The sequence below is a fragment of the Grampus griseus genome, assembly GCF_964374135.1.
Source record: "Grampus griseus genome assembly, chromosome: 6".
NCBI lineage: Eukaryota > Metazoa > Chordata > Mammalia > Artiodactyla > Delphinidae > Grampus > Grampus griseus.
The window spans coordinates 17,428,047-17,449,887 of NC_139000.1; the positions used below are offsets into that span (position 1 = coordinate 17,428,047).

Genomic DNA, 21,841 nt, shown 5'->3' on the forward strand with positions numbered 1-21,841 from the left:
TCACTCAGCAAGTCGGGAGCTAAACCAGAACTCACGTGTCTGACCCCAATCTGTGTCAACCCCTTTGCTAACCCATGGCCTCCGGGAGTGTTCCTCAGCCAAGACTTGGCACCTCTCAGAAAGGCCTCGCTCCACGTCAGCTTTGCCATCTGAGAAATGGGCCAAGGAGATAATACAACATCCACTCCGGGGCAAGCACAGAACCTGGACGCGCTTGGGAAGGTAGCTCTTCGCGCCCCTCAGTTCTCCCTGTGACACACCGCAGCAGCCTAGAGATAAGCTTATCTGATGAACAAATTGCTCTCCTGAAGGATTCTTACTCCTACTCAGCTGGGAGGCCGACAGCGGAGGTAGATATGAGAGCACACTCTCCATCCTCTGTAGAAGCTACCCAGGAACCCAAAGCCAAGTCTAATTTGGGGGGAGCCAGGAGGGGTAAGAGTCTTCACAGGTAAGCGATGGTCTAGCCTGTTGGCAGGGGAGGACCCTGGGTGGTTTGGGGCCAACTACAGGCTCCTGCAGGTGACCGTATAGTATAGCTTAAGAGTAGGAAGGAGTTTGAAGGAGGATGCGCTTGGATTTGACATCCCGGGAAGATAATGTGACCCTTCACAATGATAAAACAACAAACAAAAACAATAACGAAACTGTCTGGCTGCAGCTAAACACTTCACGTGCGTATAGTTCACTTAGTCTTCATAATCACCCTACGAGATAAGCAACTGATGCCCAGGTAATTGAATAACAGGGTCCCAAGTTGATAAGTCCCTCAACCTCTCAGCCCTTTGGGGGGGGGGGCGGGCGCTGCACCATGGGGCATGAGAGATCTTAGTTCACCGACCAGGGATGGAACCTGTGCCCCCTGCAGTGGAAGCACGGAGTCTTAACCAAGGGACCGCCAGGGAAGTCCCTCTTTATTTCTAAATGGAGATGAGGTTTGCTATAGGATTAACTGAGACTATGTATAGTGGTTTGCATTTAACTAAGGGTATGCTCACTGCATGCCCAGCAAGTACTTGCAATTTGATGATTTCTCACAAAGCATATACCAGGTTGGACTTTAATTACCCACTTCCCTGCAGTTGTCACCAGTGGGCTGTGAACTCCCTGAAGGGCACTGCCTGCTGGTTGTCATATCTGTTAGCGCTGTGCGCAGCACGCAGAAGTTGCTGAGTGAGTCAGACTCAGAAATGTGACCTTAGGCAAATCACATCCCCTGTCTAACTTAGAGTTAGTCCAGCTGCGGAATGACTCAGTGGGGTCCATCGAATAAGAGCGGACCATTTTTTGAACACCGGCAATATACCAGACACTCCATAGATACTGTCCTATGTCACAATTAATCTTTTCAGCAATGATTCAAGTAGGCATCAGTAGCTTTATCTTACAAAAGAGGCATCCGAGGCTGAGCAAGATTAAATGGCCTGCCTACAAGTCACCTTTTGGGAAGTGGCAGGGCTGGAGTACAAATCCAGGCCAGTTAGGCTCATGACATGCTCCAAACCACCGTCCAAAGACTACCCACATTTTACGACACCAGCTATCTTTCTATTGACACTTTATTAAGTAAGGTTTGTTTTTAAGCCTCAGAAGACAAGAGAGATGATATTTAGGAATTCAAGGAAAATGAGGCAAATGGTGCCTGTCATTATGACCACAGATCATGATCCTGTAAGGCAAAGACCCTCAGATGAGCTGTTCTGAGCAGCATTGCCAGCGAAAAAGAGGGACTGCCGTCTGCCCTGGGTTTCTGCCATGTTGGAGACTTAGTGCAGCCTGTTTCACCAGAACGGCAAGGAGCCTCTCTGGACAGAAGCCTGGGGTTCTTCTACCAACCACTGTGTTACAGGTGGGGGAGATGGGACAGTTACTGTCAAACGGTTTATTCCCAGCCTTGAGACCTCACTTATACCCCCTTCTTAGACAAGGTGGGGAGTTAGCACTCTGTTTGATGAAAACCACGGTTACAAGCCCAAAGTCTCAGTTCAAGACTCATCATATTTTTTTACTGACCTTTCCCCTATCATAAGGAAGAGCTAATAGTATCCCTGACAGTCTGGGGACATAGTCCAATCATGCTTTCAAAAAACAGCGACAACAACAAACCGTTTCTTTTCTCTTAAAAAAAATCTGTTTGCCTTAAAAAATGTTTAAATTACTTACCAGTTAAATTAATTACCATGCTTCCCACAAAAATCTCAGAGTAAAATAAACACCCTGGGAAAATGCACTTATTTTAATCCTGTGGCTTTGCATACCCTTGACACATTATCAGTTTTCCTCATAGACGGAGACATTTAAAAAATACTCTTTGTGGAGTACTTTATTCTTTATTCAGCATTTTACCATAACTTTTTTTTTTTTTCATTTAACATTTAAACCACCTGTTTCAGTTTGCTTGTGCTGTAGTAACAAAGTGTCACAGACTGGGTGTTTTAAAACAGAGAAATTTATTCCCTCACAGTTCTGGAGGCTAGAAGTCTGAAATCAAGGTGGCAGTGGGGCAAGACTTTCTCTGAAGTCTCTAGGGAGGATCCTTCCTTCTTCCAGCTTCTGGTGGCCCCAGGTGTTCCTTGGTTTATGGTAGCATAACTCCAATCTCTGCCTCCATGGTCATTTTCTCCCTGTATGTCTCTGTCTTTCCATGGCATCCACTTCTCTTTGTGTGTCTGTGTTGACTGAAAAAAATGCATAACCTAAAAGTTGAGAATTATATTTTATTTGGCGGACAATCTGGGGACTTAAGCCCAGAAGACAGCCTCTCAGATAGCTCTATGGGACTGCTCCCAAGAGGTAAGGGAGGAGCCAGGATACGTAGGAGTTTTGCAACCAAAACCAGGTAATCTGAACATCAAAAGATTACTGTTAGTTAAAGAAAACCAGACTTTTCAAGTTAATGAATTTAGTGTTTTTTTTTAATTTATGAGAAGATGCAAGAGTCTGGGCTGATTGAAATCATTCCTTTGATATGCACCTTAACTATCTGGGGCCAGTATCCTGCTTTTCTCCATCCTGAATCCCCTCAAGGTGCACAGGTTGGGGGTGGCTTCAGTGGCTGCTGGCTTGATGGCGGCAACATTCTTTGTCTCCTGATGTGGCAGGCGACATTTTGCATCCGTACCTGTGTCTTCTTATAAGGACACCGGTCCTATTAGATTATGACCTCTATGTTACCCAATTAAAATTCCAGTATGACTTCATCTTAACTAATTGCATCTGCAGCAACCCTATTTTTAAATAGAGTCACATACTGACATACTGGGGGTTAGGATTTCAGCACATCTTTTGGGGGACACAGTTCAACTGATAACGTCCCCCTATCAGCTAAGCATTGTTTTCTCCATTTACAAATAAGATCTGTAGTTTAACCTCTCTTTCATTCCCTTTAAAATGGTGGTAACAACAGCTAATTCACAGCATCGTTGGGAGCAGAATAAGATACGGGTGTTAAGCACTTACATATTAGGATATTGCCTAACTTGCAGTAATGTCCATTGCATTGCATTTATTATTATTAAGTTTGCTTATTAAGTCCACCATTGTGTGGTAGAGGGCTTCAGAGTCAGACAAACCTGGGTTGGAACCCCAGTTCCACCCACCTGGAAGGTTTGGGGAATAGGTTAGAAGATGATTCGAAGTAATGCTTAGTAACTTGTTGCAGCTGACAAGCTGTGTAACCTTGGACAGCTTACTTAATTAGCCTTTCTGTACTTCACTTTCCACCCCTGCAAAATGGGAATAATAGTAGTTATCTACCTCATAGTAATGTTGTAAATTTCAGATGATTTAATAGATCTAGTTTTTAGAGCACTTCCTGAAAAAGTGTTCTATGAATGATAGCTATTAGTGTCATTATTATTATTATTACTATTTTGACAAAATGTTCTCTTTTCCTTCTCATATTAGCAGCTGAATTCTGAGGAGAAGGATAAAGGTCTTGTTTATGGAAAACAGGGTAGAAAATCTAAGGAGTTAAAACTCGAATGCATCCTAACCAAATCGGTCTGAGTCTGGGGATTTATAACTGCTAGCAATTCCATGAAATCATGGAAAATTATATCTGTCTATCTGTATTACTTATCTATCAGGGAATAACAAATTACCCCCAAACTTTGTGGTTTAAAACAACACACATGTTTTATCTCACAGGTTCTGTGAGTCAGGAATCTGAGCACACCTTAGCTAGATCTGCTTCATCGTCTCTCACGAGGCTGCAGTCAAGTTATTGGCTAGGGCTGGAGTCTCTCCTGAAAGTTGCAGGAAGGAGCGGTTTCCAAGATCTCTTAGGTTGTTGTTGGCAGGTTTCAGTTCTTTAAGAGCTGTCGGACTGAAGGCTTCATTTCCTTGCTGGCTTTTGGCTGGAAACTGCGCTCAGGTCCTTGCCACAGGAGCTATTCCAGGACAGCTTGTTTCAGCAAAACCGGCGAGAGAGAGGTCACAGCCTTTTGTAACCTCATCACAGGAGTGGCATCCCCTCAATGTTGCTGTATTCTGTTGGTTAAAAGCAAGTTACTCAAGTGGAAGAGATTATAACAGTGTGTATCAGGAGGTAAGATTATCACAGGCTGGTTTCGAGGCTCCATCCCTCCCACCCACCTTCCGCCTCTCCCTCTCCCCACTTCGTCCTTCCTTTCTCTTCTCCCTCCCTGGGTCTTTCATTCTGCTTATGTACATATCGGTGTACATTTCACATAGATATCTTACATCTGTCTGTCTGTCATTTGTCTACTTTCTGCTGAAACTCTGACTCCAATCTCTGTATGTCATACTCAATCCCTGTGGGTTTCTCAACCTAGCCTATACTTGATACTTAGTAAGTGCTCAGTAAATGTTTGAATTCTATTTAAATTTACAGCATAAAAGATAATTTTTTTTTTTTTTTTTTGCGGTATGTGGGCCTCTCACCGTTGCGGCCTCTCCCGTTGCGGAGCACAGGCTCCGGACGTGCAGGCTCAGCGGCCATGGCTCACGGGCCCAGCCGCTCCGCGGCATGTGGAATCCTCCCAGACCGGGGCACGAACCCGCGTCCCCTGCATCAACAGGCGGACTCCCAGCCACTGCGCAACCAGGGAAGCCCATAAAAGAGAATTTTTAAAGTCAACTTTATCCATCACCTAATATAACCATTATATTGATTATATTTATGTAAATACTTACCAAGTTTCCTTTTAGTCTGTTCATACATACTTGTGACCATGCTGGGTCTCCAACATTTTTTTTTTTAAATAAATATAAGGTTTTATCTTTTACTTTATGGAAAAATGTTTGAAATCATATTTTTCTGGCCTTTATGGTTGTCAAACTGTCTATATAAGAACTTGTCAAGTTGACAAGCTCATCTTTAAACATTTAACCATCACAAATAAAACTGCATAAATGTCCTTTGTGCTTTCTTTTGTTTGATTTATTTCCTTGTGCTGATATGGAAATAGCTGGTTTAGGATTTTGAACTTTTATTTCAATATCATCACATTTACGTGCATTGGCCAGATCCGGTTTGTAGTGGTTTGAACTAGTGTGGATACTCAAAGTGTTACCGAACCAAACTTGGGTCCGCTTGACCACGGGCAGTAAAGCCAATCTACTGATGCTGGGTTGCGGTGAAGCAAAGTGCAGCGTTTATTTCAGGGCACCAAGCAAAGGGTCCAGGTAGTTAGTGCTCAGAAGGCCCAAACTCCCCAGTGGGTTTCAGGGAAAGGTTTTTAAAGAAAGGGTGAAGGAGGGGGCTATGGGTTGTGTGATCAGCTTGTGGACAGTTTTCTAATTGGTTGGTGGTGAGGTAATCGGGAGTCAACATCATCAGCCTTCTGGTTCCAACCCACCTGGGGTCTCTGTGCTTCTGGGCAGCATATCGTTAACTTGTTCCACCTGATGGGGGTTTCAGTATCTGCAGAACAGCTCAAAGGATACAGCTCAGAATATTATCTGTAGACCTTGAGGAGGAACTAAAAGTACTGGACTTTGTTTAATGGCTAAATTATTATTATTTTGTCTTGCTTGGCTGTTTTCCTTTCTTTCTGCATTTTCTCACTTCTCTGATTAAATTTACTCTTTGGAACTTGGAGAAGGCCTTAGGAGGCTAAAAATTTTATACAGATAAGAGGCAGGTGGAGGACATGGCGGGGTGGGGATTGAGTGGTGTCTGTTCTGGGAACGCCCCATAGGATCCTGCCTGGTGTCAAAAGGTCAGCGGTAATCAAACACTGACTGAGTAGAGACTTGGTAAACGTGAGTGGCATTGAAGGCTTGCTCGGAGAACATTCCCTGTGCAGTGTCATCAACCTCAACTTGACTCAGTGCGAAGTGAGGGCTACTGGAAGCTTTGCCATGTGCTTCATTTCTCCTAAGCCCCACATATCAACCCCCATCCAGATTTCCCGCCCTCTGGGCTCCAGGATTTCAGCAACTTTCTCTTTATCGTGGCTACCATTACCCTGTCCGTCCATCGGTGTTTTTTTGTTGTTGTTTTGCCTGCACCATGCACCTTGCGGGATCTTAGTTCCTGGATTGAACCCAGGCCCTCGACAGTGAAAGCATGGAGTCCTAACCACTGGACCGCCAGGGAATTCCCAGTTGATATCTTTTAGGACTGGATGACAGCAGACTAAGAGACAGTCTCCTTTCCCCAACAGCCTCACCAGCTTTACCCACATATTCTTTTCATGTCACTGCTATCCATTATTCTAATTTAGTTTTCCAAAAGTAGGCAAATATTATTGTTTTTTTAAAAAATTGATATATAGTTATTTATAATGCATAAAATTGCATTATATGTTCTAAATTGCATTTAGAGGATACTGAAAATAAAGATGTATTTTTTCCCCATATACAAATTTATAGACCATTGAATTCTATCCATGGGCTTAAGAAGCACTGGCTGAAGTATACAGCCTGTCCCATGTACTTCCTATGGCATATATCAAAGGCACTTAATGTCTGATTGTTACTTTTAGTGAAGTTAAAGTTGATCAGATTCAGGTGCAGCGAGTCTGATCCATTCATTAGAATATCTCCCATCAGCCTTTCTACTAATGGTTTTAGTATTCATCGATGATCGCTGTCTACATCTATTATCTTATTAGAGATTACAAAATGGTAATTTTCTAACTGTCATTCTTCCTGCCTGTATTAAATGCAATATTTCCATAAAGTAAATTGTAGTTACCCTGAAATCCAGTTCATGATAAAATCTTGACTACGACTTGATTCTTTTACCAGTTTTCAGAATAATGAGCTGGTCTCTTAGCCATCCCCAATGATGAGCAATGAGCTTTTGTTTGTTTTTTCCAGTTTGAGTTTTGGCTTTGGTTTTGGGTTTGATTTGAGGAATGTCATGAATTATAGGAAATTTGTTTATCTGATCTATTTTAATCAATCACAGTCATGGTTCATTTTGTTCAATGGTAGGCCAGTGTGAGCCCCTCTAAACTGGTCTGCCTGTCCTTTTGAAATGAACACATTGGTCTTTGGCAACTATCTCGCTTTTGGGCACAGCAAGACTTCCTAGGCTCAGCTTGTACCATACCTATCCCAGACTTGGAATAAGGAATTTTTCCAAGAATATTTTGTTCCTTTTAGAGGAAAATGATATTTAAAAACAAGAGTCTGGGTATTAAGGGTATTTATTGCTGTTAGGTTACCATTACTTCTAGGCTTTTTCAGTGGACAGAGCTATGAAATGTTTATTTTTTTTTAAAGAGAAAAGCAAATCATTAGTGTATATGATTTCCAATAGAAATTTCAAGGTACAGAATTTTTCTCGACTTCTTTGACTTTATAAACATAAGAGAAACAATTCAGGAATAATCTTAGCTCCTAATGACGGTAACATGATGACTTGTCTGCTGGAGCCCACAGTATACACACAATAGTTTCAAAATAGCAATACCAGTATTACAACTAGCAGTGAGTCCATTAAATCTAGTTTAAGATTTATTTACAGAACATTTTTTTTCTTTGGACTGTTTTTCCCTAAGCATGTAAAATCAGAATACTGCATTTTAAAGCCTTTCAACATAATTATTTTCTCTGTGTAGTTATGCCAACACTTTGATATATAGCTGGATATATACATTTAAAATTTGCAGAGATTATATTGTCTTTTTTTAAAAAAATTATTTTTTGGCTGCGTTGGGTCTTTATTGCTGTGCGTGGGCTTTCTCTAGTTGTGGCGAGCGGGGGCTACTCTTCATCGCAGTGCGTGGGCTTCTCATTGCGGTGGCTTCTCTTGTTGCGGGGCACTGGCTCTAGACATGCGGGCTTCAGTAGTTGTGGCTCGCGGGCTCAGTAGTTGTGTCATGCGGGCTCTAGAGCGCAGGCTCAGTAGTCATGGTGCACGGGCTTAGCTGCTCCGCGGCATGTGGGATCTTCCCGGACTAGGGATCGAACCCGTGTCCCCTGCATTGGCAGGTGGATTCCTAACCACTTCACCACCAGGGAAGTCCCTCAGTCTTTATTTTTATTTTATGTCTATTTTCATTTAATTTGATCTTTTGATGGGTAGGCTCATTAGTCCCTTTTCCTGTCCCTAGAAGCACAGCTACGGGGAAGAGGGAAGCTAATGGGAGAAGTAACTCACCCTGAACATGTTCTCCAAAAGCACTGCCTATCAGCATGTTTAAAGGTGCCCTTTTAACCTGAGTACTGTTAAGATTTCAGTGAATATGAAGACTTAGAAGTGTGACAGCAAACCCTTAAGAAAGTGGTCAGAGGGCGGCGGTTTCTTTTCTGATGGTACCAAAGCCTTCAGCTGAGCCATCCCAAGTTCATACCCTCCCTGACGTTTGAACCTGGCAACCTCTCACCAGCCCCAGGTGGCCTGGTTTGTCTTGTTGGCCTGCTTTGCTGCCTCAAGGTCCTGTCTAAGCAGCATCTGGGAGTCTTCATCTCAAGCAGGCCATTAGCATCTCAGAGGCCTGTCGCTCCCTAAATCCTGTCTAGGAATGATTCCTTCTGGGCATTTCCTCCTTGATCCCTAGTCTAAGAAGCTACTGGAAGGAGGGGGAAGGAATTGAGGAGGAACTCTCATTTTGGAATCCTTCCTCAAAGGGATAAGTTTTGAGCAGAGTTTTTAAGAAAGGAGGAATGGGATGCCAGGGAAGAGAAAGCAGGCTTCTTATTAATGACGCTTCTGCACTTCATCAGACAGAAAAGAGGCTTTGAAGTCAAAGCCTGAATGCCTAACGGCCTTTGGCTGCAGTGTGTCACCTCTCAGAACCTCTGTTTCCTTGGTTGTAAAATATGGTTATAAAAATTATCATATTCCTAGGCCAAAGCACTGTTGTGAGGATTCAATGAGATTTACAGTGTCTTGTGTTTGGCAAAGAATAGAAGCCCAGGAAATGTGACTTTCCTTTCTACCCTCTCCCCGTTTCAAGCACTTGTCCCACCACCTCTTAAAAATGAAACGAGGTAGTTATAATAATACTAGTAATAGTAAGAACGGAAATCTCTGGAGAGGCACAGGCGTACATTATCTAAATTCTTACGGTAACTTTTATTATTGGTGATAATAGCCTTACTTTATGCATAAACAAGCAGAGGTTCCAAGAGAGGAAATAGCTTGTCCATGGTCACACCCAAGGCCTTAGCCCGTAAGTCACATTTTGCATGAATTAGGAAATGGTGCTCCTCTGCTTGGATTCAACCCCGTGGGTACAGGCATGGCCAGTGGAGCTGAGACAGGATTCAGCCCCTCACTCACCCCCTTGCCTTGTCACTGTCGTGCAGTACACAGCTCGCATAACTGTACACAGAAGCTCTGGTCAAATGCATAGTTTTGATCAAACTGAAATTGAAACCCAGATCTGATCGACATTCGGACCACATCCTTTCCAACACTACCTGGGAGTTCATCTCTTCCTGTTTCCTTTAAGATTCTACTCCATTGTTTATCTCTTCTCACTGCCTTATCTCCATCTCTCCCCTTTCCTTCTCTTATGGCTTTTCCTTCCTAGCTGATACACTCCATTAAATCTCTGCACTTAAGTACTGGTAGGTTTGAAACAAATCATTATTCATAATGTCACCCCCACCCCATACCTAGCTCCAAACCTGGCACTGGTAGGCCTTCTAAGTAATGTTTGTTCAGAACCTCTGTAGTCATTACGCTAGGCTTCCTTGTATCATAGCTAAGCCTTTACTCTCTTTCTTGTTGCCCTCGGTGCCTAGCAAGTTGCTTTGCCCACAGTAATCACGCTTTGGCATGAAAGAACTAAGATTTTTCCCAAGAGCAATTGTCCTAAGAAGGCACTAGAGGGCAGCAGAAGATCACACATGGCCTTTCGTTCACCTTCCCGTTACTGGCCACAGCCCACCTTGTCTCAAGAGGCAGGAGTAAATGATACACTGCAATGCTGACTGCTCCCTGACGTGCAAGAGCGATGTAAGTCAGGGGGAGGTGGGGGCTGAGCATGCTTTAGTCTGTGGGAAGAACCACTTTTGGGCCCACTAAGCTGCACTGGGATTCTTCACTCTGCCCCTTACTTTAGGGCAAATAATACAGCAGGACCACGTGGCTGTTTTTGTGCTTTTTAAAAATATTAAAATAATCCTAATTTACAAACAAAAGACATCAGCCACTACTGGGCTACTGGACATTATCCAGGGGTCCCTCTCCCTGCCCCACAGAGGATATGACCTTCCTCAGAGATTGACCTGCCATCACTTGAAACAAGTATCCTCTCGTAGGCTATACTCTGTCACTCTGAGCCTCAGTTCCCTCCTCTGTAAATGGAGACAACAATTTCTACTTTGTAGGATGATAACAAAGACTATATGAAATTATAGATGCTGCATCTCTCCTTTGATGCTCAGAGCAGTTCAATGGGGAATTAGTGTCCTCATTTTACAAATGGGAAAACTAAGATTAGAGAGGTAAGGTGACTTACCCAGAATTCAGAATCAGGTAGTCTGACTAAATAGCTTTAGACTTAAGCTTTCAATTCTACCCTTGTCTACTGTGTTCCACCAGGTAGGAAGCGGATAGTTTAAGGAGATTCCTGACAGTGTGGTTAAAGCGCCAGCAGGTTACAAGGGAAGCTTTACAGATTCAGACATGCACGGGAGTGAATAATGCTGAGCTGAAGGCCAAGCACTGGAACAAACGACCTCTGATGATGCTCCTGACACCCTAGAATTTATAAATTCTTCATTGAGTTCTGTTTCTCGTTTATCCTCGAAATAATCCAAGATTTAGGTACTAGCATTGTTGACGTTTTACAGATGAGAAAATGGAGCCTCAGGGAGGTTAAATGACTTGTCCAAGGTCATCCAGCTGGAAATGGAAAAGCTGGAATTTAAACCCAAGCAAGTCACTGTCCTATAGCTTCCCTTCTGCAGTTTGGCATATTACTTGTGTATTTAGGGAAGAAGCTGCAAATCAGGTTAGGACAGGAGATCAGTTGTCCTAGGATTTGGCAGTTTTGTAGACCTGTCCTCTGTTTAGAGTCTGCACCGTTGCTTCCCCTTCCGTTCCTCAAACATGCACACAACACACACACACACACACACACACACACACACACACACACACACACACACACACACACACACACACACACTCTCTCTCTCTCTCTCTCTCTCTCTCTCTCTCTCTCTCTCTCTCTCTCTCTCTCTCTCTCTCTCTCTCTCGGACATACACACCTTAATCAGAAAGCACTCAAGAATGCCCCACAGTTCCTAAGGGTGGGAGTTCACCTGCCTGAACTGTAGTTTGTTGGCTAATCTTAGCATGACCCCAAGTAGGGGCAGGCTTGAGTACTGCAGATAGGGTGTCCAAGAAGCACAAAGTGCATAGCTCTGGGTCTGGGTCTTATGATTAGAATGAGAATTGTAGTTTTTAGATGGCAAGCCAGTCTAGGTCCAACAGAGCTGTCCCATAATGGAACTGGAGGCCTAAAAAGGTAATGAGTTCTGTGTCATTAGAAGCATCCAAAAAGCAGTCAGAGGATCATTTGGTGGTGAATGAAGCATTAGATGGAATTTCTGACCAGCTGACCTTTAAAGTGCCTCTTACCCATGAGATCCCTTAGCCCATGGAAAGGGGTGGGGAAGCCTAGGGTTGTTGTCTGGGGGTGGCAGGAACGGGGAAGGCCCAAGTGTTTACAACAGGATGACTTGTGCAGGAGTAAGAATTAGTGCTGAAAATTTTTCGGCAAGAAATGTGGACAACGAAAGGAGCAGTAGGACCAGGTGCAAAAAACTAGACTAGTTATAAGCTCTGTGGTCTTGGGAAAATTGCTTTACCTCTCTGAGTTGTCATTTGTACATTCATAAAGTAAGGTTAAGACTGTCTGCCTTTGGGGCTATGGTGATAAGACTGAGATAGTGGATTTGAAGTCTGATAAGGGTTACAGGAATAGAGGGGATTAAAGGTAAAAAAGAATCAGTACACATTCATCTGTTTATTTATTCAGATAGTCACCTGCAAACTGTCTGCATGACATCAGACATTGAACTCTGTGCTGGGCATGCAAGCGGTCATTGAAAATGGTCATAGTTCTTGCTCTTATGGAGCTCACAGTTGAGTTGGGGAGGCAGATATTAATTTAACATTAACTATTAATTTAACATTATAATGATGATGATGTAAACGGTTCAGTGGATTGTACAAATTGAGAATGATCAAAATATAGTTCTGATCATGAATATATGCATGTTCGAAAGTACGTATCATAGTTGGTTCCCACACTCCTTTTAACATATTCACTGGATAACCTTCCTCTGCTCCTAGATTAAAATCTTAGCTAAGCCACATCTAATCTATTATAACTTTTGTGGAACAGACAGTGCTATAGACATTTTAAATTGATAACAGTTTCACATCAGGAATTAGGATGTCTAGTCCAAGATTTTAATCAAATCTCTAAATCTGACAAGTCAGATCTCCTCTCCCTCCCCAGTGGGGATGTTAGGACGTGGGGCAAGGTTGGCCTTCGTTCTGTTTCTCTCCCTTGCTCTTCTTCTTCCTCTCCCTCTACAGTCGAAGCAGGAGAGAGGAATGGTAAGGATTTGGAAGGTCATACTTGCCCTGATAGCCTTGTATCTGGCTCTGTGTTCTCCGGTCCTGGCAGGTTTTTAAAACCGACCCTCTCTCTTGGCGGGGTGGGGGGCGTTCTGTGGTTTTTCAGTGGTCCTCGTGGCCAGGGCCTTCTCCCAAGACCTGAGACGATGTAGCATCTCTGTGGCTGGCTACTGCTCATCCCTCTCCACCCTCTGTTTCTCTGGCTGCTCACCTTATGGGGACTCTCACCGTGGGGACCCCTCAACCTCTGTTATAATTCCTCCTGGGTAAGACTCAAAACAGATCCAGCCCAGCTCTTTCTCTCATGTGACCCACATCTGGTCCGGGGGAAATACTCAAGCATTTTTCCCACTGGCAACCTCTGGGATTTGGGGCTAATCCCTGTGCTGCCTCTTCTGCCCTGCTGCCATAGGCCACTAGAACTTCTGCAGGTGGGGTATGACCCTAGTCCACTATCTTCCCCGTTGCTGAGAAAATGTAGCAGTTTCTCCAAGAGGCACTCTTTTGAGGCTCCTTATCACAAAACTTGGGATTAGAAGGTAATGTGCTCTACATGACCCACCTGGGGTGCTGGGGACTCTAAACATTAGGTAATAGCTGTCTCCAAAGCAAATCTCTCCTATATCCTTCCCGTCTACTCTCTGACCTCATTTTATTTCCTTGTTCTGGCTGAGGTTTCTAGAGTTATGAAACTAGTCAGGATTCATCTCCTTTGTAAAGTCCGTGTATAGGGGCCTGGCTCTGGGATTTCAATTCTATTCTGTCTTGGTGTCTCAGTAGAAATTTCAGTTTTAACATCTTGTTACAGCAACAGCACAGCAATAATTAAAACAATCACAACAACAACACCGATAACAGCTAGTATCGATTAAGTGCTAAACCTTTGCCTTATTTAATCCCTACAAGTAGTCTTTCAGGATGGTACTATTATTAAGTGCCTGCTATTAAGTAGGCACCTTATTTAATCCCTACAAGTAGTCTTTCAGGATGGTACTATTATTTATGAAGGGCACGCTGATGATGCTGGAGTTTGACTCTCAGGCTGAGAAGTTCAGAATGCATAGCGCAGAAGTTCAGTCCTTGCCGATGCCATCTCAGCTGGCTACTTTCCCTTTGTTAAGGATATTTCTGTGGGTCCTTGAGTCAGGCTTCAGGGCAATTGCTTTCCTCCAAGAGGAGACAGTAACTCTGCCTGAGAAATGATCCCATTTCAGCAATTCCTGGGAGGCCATTGCTGTAATAAAGGCCATTCTTTATGATATAAAAGTCTCACCCTCTTCCCCCCGCCCCCATCCTTAGCGTTTCTAATTTGAGCCCCTCTGGTCCCTGTGGAGTCTTTAAATGCTTCAAGTGCAAGCCTATTGCCAAAGCAAGCCTGTCTGACTCGGGACGCAGCGCCCTGCGCTGTTGCCGAATATTGAACAAACATTCACGCGGCTTTGGCTCTCCCAGAAGCCCTTAGTCTGATGCCTTTGTTTTGTTTTCTGGATGAGGGCAAGCGGTACCATCACCTCCTGCCGAAAAGCCCTGGCTGCCCTCCCAACAAGGAGTTGTCACTTCAACTGAGGCTTTTTTTTTTTTTTTTTTCTTTTTGGTGGCAACAAAATAATACCCAGCAGGAATTTGGGAGGAGAAAAAAGAGAGTTCAGTTGGCAGGTTCTCAAATGAATGGGTTGTAGTGTCATTGGAACTGAATTGGGCTTGAAACCAGACATGATCCTATTTTGGAAGCATTGTTCAGAGGGATGGGAAATGTGAACAGAGGATAAGTCTCTTCAAAAATGTTCTTTATCCTTGGCCTGTTAAAGACAGCCTGTTTTAACTAAACTCTCCCATCCCCTCAATGGCAAGGGCCTATGTGAGAACCTAGAGGAGGTCAGAGCGACTGGCAAATTGATCAGCTATTCATCTGTCAACCTTTCAACTGAGAGAGCTAATTTTACTTTGAGAAGAGCTTACCACTTGATTACAAGCCATCAATTAATTGTCAATCCTGAAATTCACAAATCTTCACTCTTAGACTCATCGATGCTTGGATGAGATGGCACATGGATCAGGGTATATAAATATATATGTATTCAAATATATTATTGAAAATCGTATTGAAAGCCTACTGCATTCCAGGTAATACGTAAAGTGGATGGGAATCGGCAGAACTAACACTGTCTCTGCCCTCATGGATCTTATAGTCTGGAGACATTAACAGGTGACACATAGAACAGGATGCTGTGAGGATCTTTAGTATGAAACCCTAATAGAGATTGGAGGCATGGGGCTGGAGTTCAGGGAAGGCATTTCTGAGGACCAGAGTCCTGGCCCCTGAACTAAGATCTGAAGGGTGAGTGGGAGTGAGAGCCAAGAGAAGGCAGGGCCGGAGGGTGGGATGGGGAAAGCATTCTGTGCAGAGAGAAGAGCACGTGCCAAGACTGAGTGAGAAAGGACAGGGTGTAGCCGAGAAACAGAAAGGCCTGTGTAGCTGAAAGTAGGAGAATCGGGAGGAACAGGATGACAGATCAGACTGGAGAGGCAGACAGGTGGTCTCATTCGCATATTACCTATGTGCCACGGTGAGGATTTTGGTCTTCATCCTAAGAGCAGTGACGTGCCATGCAAGAGTTTTAAGCAGGAGGAGAATATAGAGTTTGCCTTTTGAAAAGATGACTTTAGCCACCGAGTGAAGTTGGATCAGAAGCAATTAGCTTTCGCAATGGTAGTATCTACAGAGAAACAATTAATGGAATGGCTAATGGTCTTCCCTGATGTAACTCTCCTCCAGATCATAACTTAGGTATGACACAATCTTTATGGAAAAGATCTTTGTTAATAAATGCATGGGACTTAGAGGTAAATCCCTTTTTCCATTTAGGTCTCAGGTTCCTCACTTGTTAAGCCGTGGGTTTGGACCAGATGATACCAAAGTGCCTTCCTTTTGCAAAACAAGCCCTTAAATTCAGCTTGAGTTCTATACTGCTACTAGAATTCAGTTTTCAGCCTGGACTATGGGCTTTTAACCCCATTTTTTTGAACTGATAGATTGTTAAAAAAAAAAAAAAAGGATTTATTGACAAAAGCAGACCAGCAAAGATCAATAGCTCATTTTGCTGTTAAATAGATAGATCTTTAACCCAATGTCTATGAATGTGTGTTTGATCAAGGGAATGCTTACTCCCAGCACCATGTTACATATTTTTCCCAATTAAATTATGGCAAGGTGCTATGAGGGATGAGGGATCTGTGTTCTAAAAAATGAGATACCACGAGTAGTTTAGTTTAAGTGCTGAATTGGTTAACAGACAGCTGGGGTCATGTGCTGAAAGGATCACTAAGTCATCATGTGACCTTGGAAAGTCATTTTCCTTCTTTGGGACACAGTTTCCTCTCATTTTAAATGGGAGGGTTTTACCAGATTAGACTTTTCAAAGGTATGCTTTTTCAATAGTTTTCAAAAGATATTTTATGGAGAAAAGGTGCCCCACTCTATTTTTTCTCCTTGGAGGTTAATAATCCAAGTGTATTGATGGTCTATTGATTCCAAAGTTTTTCCTGTAACTAATCCATCATACTGCCACATTCCTGTGTAACCTCTCTCTGAAACTCAGTTTCCCCATCTATAGCAAGGGCTATAGATCAGAGGTTTCCAAACATTTTCTGTAAAGGGTCATATGGTAAATATTTTAGGTTTTGTGGGCCATACAGTCTTTGTTGCAACTACTCAATTCTGGCATTTTAGCCATGCACAATATATAAACAAATGAGGGACTGTGTTCCAATAAAACTTTATTTACAAAAACAGGCAGAGGGCTGGATTTGACCCACAGACCATAGTTTAGTGAACTCTGGGTCACAGTGGGAGCTAACTGCTCTCTAATGTCCTCGCAGTTCTGACTTTCCCTGACCTTCTCCTCTGAAGAGTTATTCTCTCCCAAGTTGGAAGTCCCCCTTCTCCAAAATGTATCCCTCTGGCCTGCACTTCCAAAAGTCATCATCATCATCTTCTTTTGACATGTCTGTATATAAGACTGTCTCTGTCTCCCCAGCTGCTGAGATGCCTTCTTCACAGCTTTGTTTTGTTTATCTTAGTAACTACCCTTCTTTAATCCCTCTGAAGGATTGGTTAGCTGGAATTTGCCTTGTCTTCTTCCCCCAGAGCCTTTGATCTTGTGCTCATAAGTAGTTGCTGACAGCCAGACAGAAAAGGTGGAGCCCAGATCCCAAGCCCGAGGGCCCAGAGAGTAATGAATGAAGACTGCAGTTTATTTGTATTTCTAATTGGCAAGCCTATTTCCAGATCAGCTGCATGTCACTGCAAGCAGAGAGCAAAAGCAGGAGACAACCTTCTTTCTCCCAGGCCTCGGTGCCCAGGGCCCCTGTTTTCCACTGAGGCAGGAGCTTGCCCTGATTTCACCAGGCTTGGAAGAAAATGCCATCTGGACCAAGTTTTGTCCCTTAGTACAGGACCACCTTGTTTTGCCACTCAGACTGTACATTGCACAACTTTGAGGACACCATTTACATCATCCGTGATGTAAATGGAACCCTTTGAGTTGTACAAACCACTTTTTCAAGCTTTGAGCCCTTTCTTCTTATGAAATCTTACATCGAAGGCCAGTCTATAAGAGATACAAGTGGAACAACTCTATCTGAAGCTGAGATGCAGGTTTAGAGACCTGCCTTCTCAGTCTCCCTCTTGCCTTCTTCAAGCAGCTGCTGAGATGGCTGTTGGGATCCCTAGAATTCCTCAGATGAATTTTGGAGCCTCTAGACTAGATCATAAATGTTGTTCTAACCATTCACAGCTATATAATCTCTCTCTTGATAAAGTCTCAAGTATATCCCTAGCACCGTTCTAGGCACTGAATGTTGAGGGGACAGGAGTGGGAGACATTGCCCCTGGTCTCCCTGAACTGATTTTATGGTTGGAGAGGTCAACAGAAAATGAGGTGAGAAAATAAGCTTAACAAGATAGGGTCTTACATGCAGAAATACTTATCAGAGAAGAAGGGCTGGGGAAAGGAGGAAAGACTTCCTGAAGAGGGTCACATTGGAATGGAGCGCCGATGGGTGGTAAAGATTTGGGGAGGCAGAGGGGAAACGTAGGGCAGGGAGAGCAAAGGCACAGAGGTGTGAAATGGCACTTGTAGGGATAAAGAAGAACAGCACAGAATGGAGCGTGCGTCCTTCATGCACATGACAGCACACTGAGGAAAAGAAATTTGAATAAGAAGACAGATGAGCACAGAAAGAAAGGGGAAATAATGCCTTCTCCAGACAGGTCCATCTCCTTCTATCTCATTTACCAGTCATAACTGTTTCAGTTGTTATTGTTAACCACACATTATACAATTAATCACTATAAGCTCCTGGACATTCAAAGACTTTCCCAAGGCAGCAGAGCTATTATCCAGCAGAAATGAGATTTAAACTGAAATTGACTTGACTCCAAAGCTTGTTTCTCACCCATTACATGGAACTGCATGAAAAATATAGGACTGGAACAAGTTTTTGCAAAAAAGGTAGAATTTATAAAAAGTAACAGTAAACAAAAGAATTTCTTATTGGGAAAAATATGCTTGAGTATTTACATCTTACAAAGGTCCTTGCAGAATCCTCTAGTCCAACCTACTGACTTTAAATATAAAGAAAGTGAGGCCCAGAGAAAGCAAAGAGTTATTTAATATAAATGGTATAACAAGACACCATTCTGGTCTCTGAGCCCTCAGGTCAGTGCTCTTTCCAAAGCATCACGAAGGAACCACTCTATCATCTTTTTTCCCTTTCCAGTGGACAACTGCCTCCTTAGCACATCGTAATGGGTTCAAGAGTCCGACCTTTTGAACAGTACTGAACAATACTGAACTTACATCTCTTCCTCCAGAGACCACGGAGTTGGGCAGCAAGAAGGAGCTCAAGTCCATGCCCTTCATCACCTACCTCTCAGGCCTGCTGACGGCCCAGATGCTGTCTGATGACCAGCTCATCTCAGGTGTGGAGATCCGCTGTGAGGAGAAAGGCCGCTGTCCATCTACCTGCCACCTTTGCCGCCGACCGGGCAAGGAGCAGCTGAGCCCCACACCGGTGCTCCTGGAAATCAACCGTGTGGTACCACTTTACACTCTCATTCAGGACAATGGCACCAAAGAGGTGAGGTCCCCTGACACAGCCACTGAGTCAAATCTAAGAACCAACCCTCCTACCTCCTGCCCTTGTGGGCCCTTTGTCCACTGGGATTGTCATCATCGTCATCAACAGCATGGTGAGGGCTAGCATTTATTGATCCCTTACCATGTTGTAAGCATGTATATAACTTGGTAACACTAGCTGCTGTAACTGGCAAATTCTCCAATCTCAATGGCTTAGTACAATTAAGGTTATTTCTTGTTGTGCAGAGTCCTAAATAGAAGTGTTTGATTGATGGGTGGCTTTACTCTGAGAAGTAGTTCAGGGTCCCAGCCTGTTCCATCTTGTGCTCCATTAATCTGATGCTTCCACGGCTGCTGTGGAAGAAGAAAGAACATGGAAGATTGCACATGAGAAGTTGAAATGGGCCACGCCTGAAAATGGCAAATTATCATTTCATCTCCTATTCTGCTAAGCTAGAATTCAGCCACTGGGCACACCTGTCTGCAAATGAAGACAGGGAAATGTATTCTATCTGTTTGCCTAGGAGAAGAAGGTATGGGTTTGGTGAAAACCTAGCAGCCTCTGCCTCTGTACTATACTTGGGTTATCTCATTTAATTTACCCTCCAGATCTATGATTTACTTATAAATATTGAGTTGATTCATATGGAATTTCTGACATTTGACCATTTTTTATTTATAAAGATGGCAATTCCGTATGGTTCATCCTTTTCTCATGCCCACTTTACAAGTGAGGAAATGTAGGATGTTGAATGATTTGCTCCATGTTGGTCTGCTCCAGAGCCTACATGCTTAATCATGAAATTATATCTCCTCTTTTTCCTCTTTCTATCTCTGTGACTTTCAATTATAGCATGTCAGGGCTTGAGAGGACTGTATGAATGATTTAGTTCACTGGTTTGCACACTTGTGTTCATGGAACATTTTTTTCCAAATGTGGTGTTCAGGAACCCCAGTCCATAAAACTAGGAATAGTGATGCCACTGCTTCAGTAAGGAAGAAGGTAGATAAAGCATCTCCCCTTGGTCCCCACTCTTCCCTCTGCAACACCTTCTGGACAGCCCTGGGCCTCCAGAGAAGGCCATCTGGTAGACCACTGACCAATCCAATAGGATGCTATGGATTACGTGCCCCTCCCAAAGCATCCTCCTGGGCTGAGTAAGCACCAGTGCATGGTGAGTGGTCAGGGAGGGTTTCATAGAGGACAGATCAGAGATGAGAATAAGGAAGTGAGGAGAGTATCTTCAGGTAGAAGACCTGAGGCAGAAAAGTACATGGTCTCTACAAAGACCTATAGAAATTTCCCATGACTGAGACCAAGAGATGGAGGGAGAGCAGATATGAGGCCAGAGGGAACAGAAAGCACCTGATTATTTAGGATACTATAAGCTAGGTCCTGGAGTTTGGACACAATCTGGAGGGCAGTGACATGCTGAAGATACATGGTTAGCAGGAAGCTGATAGGGTTAGATTTGTGTGGCAGAAAGAGCCCTCTGGAAACAACCCAAATGACCATCGATGGGAGAGCAGTTGAATAAGGTGTCGAATATGCATACAGTGGAACACTGTACTACAGCCAAGATGAATGAACTGTAGTGACACTTAATATGAGACGGATGAACATAATGTTAAATGAAGACAAGAAATCCTAAAGATACGGCTTATATAGCATGATACCCTTCCCTCTATTTTAAGTTAAAACAGACACACAGGGCTTCCCTGGTGGCGCAGTGGTTGAGAGTCCGCCTGCCGATGCGGAAGACGCGGGTTTGTGCCCCGGTCCGGGAAGATCCCACATGCCGCGGACGGCTGGGCCCGTGAGCCATGGCCACTGAGCCTGCGCGTCCGGAGCCTGTGCTCCGCAACGGGAGAGGCCACAACAGTGAGAGGCCCGCGTACCGCAAAAACAAAACAAAACAAAAAGAAAACCACACACACACACACACATACATGCCTTTTAAAAATAAATACAGATGCAATAGATAGTTTAAAAAAGGAATCAAGGAAATTATGAACATAGGATCGTGGTAATCTTGAGTCAAGCGAGGCAGGTAATGCCGCGATGGAGCATTTGTTACATGATGGTAGTCAAGTTTCTAGCTGATGTTTGGGGGCTGGATTTGTGGGGCTTTATGAAAGTGCTACAAGTAGCTAACCGGCTAACACTAACTGGATGAACACATAAAGCCTAACCACGCGTGGTGCAGCAATGAGCTTGAGTCACGAGCCGTGCATCTCAAATCGTCTAACTCTGTGCATCAGAGGTCCCCAGACCAACAACAGAAAAGCCAAGAGAGCCAAACGTGTGTACATCTCCAAACCTCTGGTTTCAGGGTGAGAGTCAACTGTGGAAACATAAGAGTGGCAGCAGGGAGACCCCTGAGGAGGCTGTTGAAGCTTCCAGTAAATACCAAGGGTCGCCTGACCAGTGTTGTGTCAGTGCAGACAAAAAAAGCAGCACGTCGGTAGCTCTCCAGGGTTTGGTGAGAGAGGCTATGAATATCCCTATTTAGGGCTCTTTCTGGGCCACGCTCTCCTCATCTTTGAGGTGGTTCGATACTAGCTAAGTCACAGGACTTTTTTTTTGTGTGTGTAATTTATTTTTATTTTTTATTTTTGGCTGTGTTTGGTCTTTGTTTCTGTGCGTGGGCTTTCTCTAGTTGCAGCCAGTGGAGGC

At 43.7% G+C, this 21,841-nt stretch overlaps 1 protein-coding gene across 3 annotated transcripts in view; it reads left to right on the top strand.

Moving 5' to 3' along the window:
• Positions 1-21,841, top strand: part of ASTN2 (astrotactin 2) — a gene marked incomplete at both ends in the record, with an annotated part of 911,329 nt that overhangs the window by 705,523 nt on the left and 183,965 nt on the right. For all 3 annotated transcript variants that reach the window (XM_082657265.1, XM_082657266.1, XM_082657267.1), the window contains one exon: positions 18,900-19,165. In XM_082657265.1, the coding sequence (XP_082513391.1) occupies positions 18,900-19,165 (266 nt within the window). The remainder of the gene's footprint in view (positions 1-18,899; positions 19,166-21,841) is intronic.